Source organism: Sapajus apella, unplaced genomic scaffold (genome assembly GCF_009761245.1).
Source record: "Sapajus apella isolate SASKATOON/1434 unplaced genomic scaffold, GSC_monkey_1.0 scaffold73, whole genome shotgun sequence".
Lineage (NCBI taxonomy): Eukaryota > Metazoa > Chordata > Mammalia > Primates > Cebidae > Sapajus > Sapajus apella.
In genome coordinates, this window is record NW_022437013.1 from 7,625,171 (window position 1) to 7,634,243 (window position 9,073).

A 9,073-nucleotide genomic window follows, 5' to 3' on the forward strand; every position below is an offset into this window, starting at 1 on the left:
ACGCATTATACATGCTATAATTTAGGTATACTGCACAGAATTACACTCTATCACATTCTCAGTAAACTCCAGGCATCTAAGTCTTACAGTTGAATAAAGCTGCCAATGTCTTCTCTTGGCTTAACAATGAAGCTAAAGTAGTTTGAAAACAAGTAAGAGCTATCTTTGGACAGTAAGACATCTAAACCAAACCTTTAGCAGAGACATCAGTACAGATTATGATATAGACCCCAAATCACACAGATACAGACACTTTATTAGTTTCCTCTACAAGAGACAATAACATCAATATTTTTTAACAGGGATCTCAGTTCACTTGAGAGGCCAAATAGATCCAAAGAAGGAAAATGAAAATTATATACTTAAATTAATCAAAAGGCACTACGATACCACCTAAAACCTACTGCCTCAGTGGCAGCAGGCTAAGGAAGATCAAGCTACAGCACATCATCTACTGTCAATGTTGGCGATTACATAGCAGGAAGCACATTTGCTTTCCAGAAGACTGGTACAATGTTCATTTGGGCCCAAGAGGATATTTGGCCAGGAAAGGATCAAGATAGACAAAGGTAAAGCCAAATCAAAAGGAATAGGTACAAAGGAGAATCCAAGCTACAGAGTCAAGCAGGTGGTGATGGATCAGGCTTCTTCCTCCCAAGAAACATTTGCTGCACTGTTCTGTCTCCCCGCTCAACCACCCCCCACCCCCCCACCTCCCCCCCCCCCACCCCCCCACACAATGTCTGCTCAAGTCGAGCTACCTGCTCCTGCCTCACAGGGTGCTCAGCCACCGGGATGAGGTTTGGGGTTACCCAAGGCTCTTGCTATAATCTAGCATAGACCTTGGGGAGAACTGGTCACATATGGGTTGGCTTTGTTGCTAGTTCTCAACAAAGAAAACCCTGAAGCATTCACATGCAAAGTAGTCTGAGCTTCCCCAATCACAGTCAAACACCCTCACACAACATCCTCAAAAAATCTTGCAGCAGCTGAGCTGTGGTTAAAGCTGCAAGGCTCACAAAATCAAGGAAGCCAGAATGAGACAATGCAGGTAGGAAGTCCCAGCAGCTAATCTCAATCCGTCTTTCCCCATTTCGGATAAGCTATAATATACCTGATGTGGGATGCAGAAAGCTACACTGGAGCAAGCCGGGTCTTCTGCTGAATTTGCCATCAAATACCAAGGGAAAACAAGGGGTGGGGTGGATTTTTCTCTCAAAAAGCCTCAGAAGTTACTCTATTATAAAGGGACATGGCTGAATAGGTAAGAAACGGATTCCCCATTGTGAGTTCTCCTGATGGCTTCTGCAAGAATCATAGAGATGTCGATCACCTAGAAAGGCAAGAAAGGAAATTAGATTAATATAATATGGTCAGAGATGACTGGCCAATTTGCAGACACTGATGAGCAACCGGACAAGTGCTCTTCCTCTTAAAACTGCAACACTGTGCTGTTTCCCCATCATGAGGCTGCACTCAGCTACTCTTCATAACAGTTTTAAGATAGCCACTTAGGGCTGGGCACAGTGGCTCACACCCATAATTCCGCCACTTTGGGAGGCCAAGGTGGGCAGATCACTTGAGGCCAGGAGTTGGAGACCAGCCTGGCCAACATGGTGAAACCTTGTCTCTACAAAAAAAAAAAAAATTAGCCGGGCGTGGTGGTGGTGTATACCTGTAGTCCCAGCTACTTGGGAGGCTAAGGTAGGAGGATTGCTTGAGCCTGGGAGTTTGAGGCCATAGTGAATCAAGATCAGGCCACTGCACTCCAGCTTGAGGAACAGAGTGAGACCGTGTCTAAAAAAAAAAAATGGTGGTGGGTTGGCATTTAAAAATCCTTATGAATGAAAAAAAAAAAAAAAAAGACTAAGTTGAAAAAAAAATCCTTAAGAATGGCATCATCTGTAATCTCAGCACTTTAGGAGCCTGACACAGGAGAATAGCTTGAGGCTAGGAGTTTGAGACCAGCCTGGGCAACATAGGGAGACACTGTCTCTACATATAATACCAAAAAAATGCCGGGCGCGGTGGCTCAAGCCTGTAATCCCAGCACTTTGGGAGGCCGAGGCGGGTGGATCACGAGGTCAAGAGATCGAGACCATCCTGGTCAACATGGTGAAACCCCGTCTCTACTAAAAATACAAAAAATCAGCTGGGCATGGTGGCGCGTGCCTGTAATCCCAGCTACTCCGGAGGCTGAGGCAGGAGAATTGCCTGAACCCAGGAGGCGGAGGTTGTGGTGAGCCGAGATCGCGCCATTGCACTCCAGCCTGGGTAACAAGAGCGAAACTCCGTCTCAAAAAAAAAATACCAAAAAAATTAGCTGGGCATGGTGGTGCACGCCTGTGATCCCAGCTACTTGGGAGGCTGAGACGGGATGACTGCCTGAGCCTGTGAGGTCGAGGCTGCAGTGAGCTTTGATTGCACTCCAGCCTGGGTAACAGAGCAAGATCCCATCTCAAAAAAAGAAAAAAAAAGAATGATGATAATCCTCCAATTATACATATTAATTTTAAAAAGCTCATAGATTAATGTAAATATTTTTAAGTAAGCAAGGCCTTGTTCTTTTAGTGAAAGAGCACTCAAACTTTAGTGCCTAACAGTTACTTGGCGAATTACTTTAAAATACTGGTTCCAGGACCTCTGGTTTATAAGTCTTAGATGGAGCAAAGGAATCTACATTTTAATAAGAACCTTAGGTGCAAAGCACATTGAGAAACACTAAAGTTGGTAGAAGTGTCCAATCAGTTTAAAGGTTTCACATTATGTCTACAGGGCTGAAAGTTAAGAGTTAGACAAACACATACTGTAAAGTATGGACTTGAAAACTTTAATTTGCATTAGAATCACTGGGAGAGCCTATTAAAATGTAGAATCTTGGGCTTCATCTTCTAGAGATTCTGAGGTCTAGCAATTTAAATTTTTAAACAGGTGATTTTCCCGAGACTTGGCAGTTTGAAAAAAAAACAGAAAAAAGAAAAGAAACAGGTGATTTTTAACTTTTGGGTCACAAATTCTGATGACAAGACTAAATCCTTCACCAAAGAAAGAAATCTTCAGAATCCAGAGACCTAATTCAACATAAGTAACCACCTCCTAAACACTTAGTAAAGTGTTGTTTTGCACGAATCTCATCCTCACTTGTATTTTGGAGCAATGCTTCATCTTGTCCTCCTGAGGTATGGTATTGGTGACTACTACTGCTTCAAAGCACGCGTTGTTGATGCGAGAAATAGCCGGACCAGAGAAGATTCCATGAGTCAAGATGGCATAAACTCTGGTGGCTCCAGCTGAGAGAAGTCTAGAGGGGAAAAAAAGTTGATTTGTATTCATCTTACTTGTCACTGCAGAATTTCAGTCAGGAAGCAGTAATATTAGCCTGCTTGGGCTGCCATAACAAAATACCATGTGGAAAAAAATAAAAAAAATTATAAGGCACAGTGGATGGGGGGAAAATTTTTTTTAAGGAAAAGAAAATATCATAGAGTGGGTGGCTTAAATAACAGCAACAAATTTTTCACAGTTCTGGAAGCTTGAAGTCCAAGATCAAGGTGCAGACAAAGTAGGTTTCATGCTGAGGCCTCTTCTCTTGGCTTGTAGGTGGCCACCGCTTTGTGAGTGTGAGTGTGTGTGTATGCGTGTGCGCACATGGGGAAATGCTGGGGTGTTCTCCAGCATTCTCTTCTTGTAAGGGCACTCATCCCATTGTAAGGGCTCTGCCCTAGTGACCTCATCTAATCCTAAATACATCCCCCGCCAAGGTAACTCCAAATATCATCACATTGGGGTTAGACCTTAACATATATATGAATTTGGAGAGTATACAATTCAGTCCATACTGAGAAAGAACTGCACTAAGAACTTATCTGAATAGGTTTGAATTAGTGTAAAAAGACTCCGGCACAGACTGCTGCACTTAACAAAATTCACTTCCTCTTCTTTCTGGGCACATAACTGAACTACATTTCCCAGCCTCCCTCACATAGTTTAGTGTGGCCATGTGACTTAATTCTGGCTATTAAAATGTGGGCAGACATGATGTACACCACTTTTTGGTTGGGCTTATAAAAATCTTCCAGGGGTGATCCTGTGTCCTTTTCCTTTTCTGGCTGGCTAAAATAGAAATGTTTTCCAAGGTAATCTTAGAAGCCTCATGTTAAAGATACAGCACCAAGATTGAAAGAGTCTGAGCTCCTAACTACCAGTTAGAAAAAATGAGTTCAACAAGAATACTCACATTGCAGTGTGCCATGGACAAGAAGGAAACTATCATGTTAGGGAGTTGATCTGTTATAGCGACTAGTATTCCCTTACTTGTACAAGGATGAAATGGGCTTTATGAATGTTTACTCCAGAATCCCAAACCAAGAATCATTCAGCACCCTAATATTTTTTAGCACCTATTCCGTGCCAGGCACTGTGCAAGGTACAGACACAAGAAAGTTTAAAAAAACCATTCTCAGAGCTGGGAGCTGTGGCTCACAGCTGAAATCCCAGCACTTTGGGAGGCTGAGGTGGGAGAATTGCTTGACCCCAGGAGTTCAAGGACAGCCTGGGCAACAGAGTGGGAGTCTGTCTTTACAAAAAAAAATGAATTAGCCAAGTGTGGTGGCACGTGCTTGTAGTCCCAACTACTCAGGGTCTGAGACAGGAGGATTTCTTGAGTCCAAGATTTCAAGGCTGCAGTTAGCCATGATTGTACCACTACACTCCAGCCTGGGTAACAGAGTGAGACCATGTCTCAAAATAAAAACAAAAGTAAAAATACCATTATAAGAAACAATGCTGCTCCTAGTGGCTTAGATTGAAGGTAATGAAGGGCCATGTAAAATCTTGATGATTCTAAGTGATGGGATCAAACCTCAGTTGCAGGAAGATTAGCAAGCATGGAGAGATAGAGTAGGGAGGTAAGAGAATGGTAACTGGCAATGGAGATCAGAGTGGGGAGGCAATTTAGAACAGTGCAGGCAAGAGATGACAAGTTATATAAACATTAACCTGTCACGGGATTCGAGTGAAAAAAAGAAGCAACATGAACAAAATAGCAGCCACTAAAAGAGGCAGTTGAGAAGTAAGACCAAGGGTTCTAGCTTAAAATATAAATATGAGCATACACGCGTATCTGCTCAGGATGTTTACTTTTTAACTTGTTAAAACACAAATTGCATGTAGAATACTCAGGGTAATCAAAAAACTTTGGAAATCAGGCGATGGTTGTCTAACATTGTGAATATAGTTAATATCATTGAGTTGTATACTTAAAATAGTTAAAATGGCAAATTTTGTTATATAAGTTTAATACTATACAAATTGAAAAAAAATCTAAGAAAATCTAAAAAAAATATAAGCGTACTCAAAATTTCTATATATTATAATTTAAGCCTTGGTTGATAAAAATCTCCTAAAGTTACTTATCCTCTCAATTTGGTTCCAAAAGGAGTCAGCAGGCTGAAGACATTCGGACAGCAATTGCTAGCTTTTTCCTTCTAATTACCAGCCCCACCAATCCACACTTACTTGTCAGCTGCATGGCAGATTGTGCCACAAGTGTCAGCCATGTCATCCACAAGGATGGCCACCCGATCCTTCACATCTCCCACAAGCACCATGCGGTCCACTTCATTGGCCTTCTTCCGTTCTTTGTGAATCAAGGCAAAGTCCACATTCAGCCTGTCTGCAATGGAGGTCACTCTGCAAAACAGGGGGTGTTCATATGTATGTGTGGCTTCTAAGATAAAAGAAATGGACTAAAGAATGGGCTTGTTTTGGGGAGGAGAACATTCCTTGAAACTAATAGTTCCCATGGCTGGAAGAAAGCAACTATCATTGACTGACTTCTCAAAGGCAAATATCACAAACTGGGTTTTATAAACCAATGCCTCCGTATCTCTACAGAAGCTTATGAATGTACTGCTCAAACTTAGATGACTATTCATTCTGAGAACACACACCCTCAACAGTCCCGGAAAGCAGTATAATGCTAAGACATGTTTATTTAATGGATTGGCAGCAGAAGAAAGAATTAACTAATGCCAGGAGTACACAGGCTGTCCCAATTCCCATCATGGAAGACCGTGACTGGGGAGGTAGCGAGAAGAGAACTTGAGTGGCAGGAAAGGAGCAGCATCCAGCCTGTTCCAATGTCCACGAGCTCAGCACTTCCCTCAGTGCTGTTGGCAAAACATCCATCAACCGTCACTGTCAACTGTACCTGGACACCAAGCTTGGGAGTTCCTTTTACAATTGCTAGATAGAAAGTTATACCAATTACCTAGACAAGCTGGGCATCTCACCATTCAGTCCAAAGGATCTTCTAATCAAAGATAATTCTTATTTTTCTTATTACAAGAGAATATAAACCAGACGAGAAGGTAGGATAGAAGAAAAATGTCTTTTGACAAAGCACTGCGTAATTCAAACAAAAATCCATTCAGTGTAAATGACAGTGAGCTGCTCCAGTGGCATGTGTGTTCATGCTCCGCTGTGCCATCTCCATCATGTGCGAAGCAGCCTGTGCTTGGGGATTTGTCCTGTTTTTTAATGTAGAATTGAACAAACTATAGCATTTTGTCCTGCTTCCCTTATGACTATGGTCATATGAGTTTTTGCTGGATTAACTGAGAATCTGTGACCACATAATAAGGTTTGAACCATAATCTAGGTAACATTTGTACCTTGATCTAAACAAACCATACCCTGCACTCTCCACTACTACTGCATACGCACATAACATCAATGGTAACCAATTTGCTTGGAATGATTACTTATCCGAGGCAAATGCATGACCAATTAGTTCAAGTATCCTAAACTGCCCATACTCAATGGCCAACAAATTCAGTGACCAACAAAGCATAAAAAGGTCTAGAAAAAGTAACTTCCTACACCTAAGAGAATTACTGTACAAATCAAAATCGCACAGGGATCTCTACCTGCTCCCCAAACCCTGCCAAGACAGAAGTGATAGACACTCAATTGGAAAATACTCCATCACTATAAGGCAATAATAATGAAAAAAATAATCAAGGCTGAGCGCCGTGGCTCACGCCTGTAATCCCAGCACTTTGGGAGGCCAAGGTGGACAGATCACCTGAGGTCAGGAGTTTGAGACCAGCTGGCCAACATGGAGAAACCCCATCTCTAAAGAAAAAATAAATAAATAATCAAGTAGCGATAAGCTGTCTACCCAGCTTTGGAAAGAAAATCCTGCCTATTTCAAATGTGACTATTTTCTAAGTCCCATGGAAAGATATGAAAATAATGACCAACAAATTAAGTATGACAACTACTAGTTGAGGGGATGTTTCTTAGGCTGTCTCTAGCATTATAGATGGTAACTAGCGATTACATGGGACTCACCAAGCCATACATCTGGCTGGATAACAGAACTCAAGTTTTCAACTTATCAGTTCTGTTGAAGTTATTGAAATAAAAGAGGTTGTTGAGAAACAGTCATTAAAGATTTGAATGGCTTTTAGAAAGTTCTGAATTAGCTCTTCCTAATCATCTGTGTTTTGTAGCTCTTCATTCTATTTCCACAACCAAAAAAAAAACCATGTCACACTTTTGAATGTATTACTAACGAGTAATCCACTAAGGAAATCAAGAGCTCTTACTCTGCACCGTGTAAGCTGCAAAGCACTGTAACTGGCAATCCCTGGCAATCAGTTTGTTTAAAATGTTAAGATTTTGGCTTTAAATAAAAACATCATACTTTACTTTCCTTCCTGCTTCATATTGTAATCCCAAGGATCAAAATGATCTAGCCAACAGCATTACAAGGGGGGTATAAAAGTGAGTTTTCCCACCAATATGTGGTTCAATAGCAGCTGCTATTCATTAGAAAACCACATTTTCTACCCTTCCCAAAAGGTTTATATCTGTATTGCTAGCTTGGTAGTGCCAAGTTACTCATGAGTTATTGTCAAGTCCATAATACGATGATTTTTCTGTCTTGTCTTCTAAGTAGTGACTCAGGACAGTAAAAGAGGAGAGGATAAAATTATATTCAACCCATGTCCTAGCTACTTACATCCATTCAAAAATACTTAAAAACTGCCACTTGGATAGAAAAACATCACTTTGTGACATTTTCCCAGTACATTGGGAACAATACTAATTTCAACCATACCTCTTAGCTCCACCAGCATCAGGTGAGACAATAGTGCAGTTTCTCCACTCAGAGATATTCTCCCTTATCCACTTTAGGACAGCTGGCTCTGCATACAAATTGTCCACTGGAATATCAAAAAAACCCTGTAGAAAGAAGCTAGATCAGTTCTGTCTCACTTTCCTTCACTTCCATTTGTAAGTGGCAAACACAAAAGTAGTAACTTGCTCAAAGAATGACTTACTGCAACATTCAAACTGATGGGAAGGCAGGCCCACTGTGGTAGATTATAAAAGCCTCCTTGAATCTGGGCTGTATGAGAGAGCCCAGCCAAGATCAGCAAAGCCAGTCCTCAGTCAACCCACAACTGACCATAGGAACGTAAGTGAGCTCTTGTGAAGAATGGCTAAGTTCAGACAAAACCATAACAACTGCCCAGTCAACATGCAGACTCAGTGAGTTAGTAGATACTGCTTTATGCCGCTAAATGTTGGACTGATTTGTTAATGAGTAAAAGCTAATGGATAAACCCGTTAGAGATGCTATGGTATAAAAACTTAGTGTAAGCTACTTATAATAAATGGTCACAATGAATAACTAGAAATCAGGAGATCCATGTTCTAATTCTAATTGATACAAATTAGTTGTATTTCTCAATTAAATACATAAAATTTGTTCCTTTCTATAAAAGAGTACAATCCCTGTCCAATATACCTCATTGAATTCCCACAAGCTTCAAATGATAATGTTTTGAAAAATTTCTTGTGGCCGGGTGCGGTGGCTCAAGCCTGTAATCCCAGCACTTTGGGAGGCCGAGGCGGGTAGATCACGAGGTCAAGAGATCGAGACCATCCTGGTCAACATGGTGAAACCCCGTCTCTACTAAAAATACAAAAAATTAGCTGGGCATGGTGGCACATACCTGTAATCCCAGCTACTCAGGAGGCTGAGGCAGGAGAATTGCCC

At 41.3% G+C, this 9,073-nt stretch overlaps 1 protein-coding gene across 1 annotated transcript in view; it reads right to left on the bottom strand.

Moving 5' to 3' along the window:
• Window positions 1–235: 235 nt before the first annotated feature.
• Window positions 236–9,073, bottom strand: part of PRPS1 (phosphoribosyl pyrophosphate synthetase 1) — a 20,677-nt gene continuing 11,839 nt past the window's right edge. The window contains exons 4-7 of the mRNA XM_032250902.1: window positions 8,129–8,253; window positions 5,518–5,691; window positions 3,142–3,301; window positions 236–1,333 (exon numbers count right to left, since the gene is read on the bottom strand). Of these exons, the coding sequence (XP_032106793.1) occupies window positions 1,241–1,333; window positions 3,142–3,301; window positions 5,518–5,691; window positions 8,129–8,253 (552 nt within the window). The 3' untranslated portion in view covers window positions 236–1,240. The remainder of the gene's footprint in view (window positions 1,334–3,141; window positions 3,302–5,517; window positions 5,692–8,128; window positions 8,254–9,073) is intronic.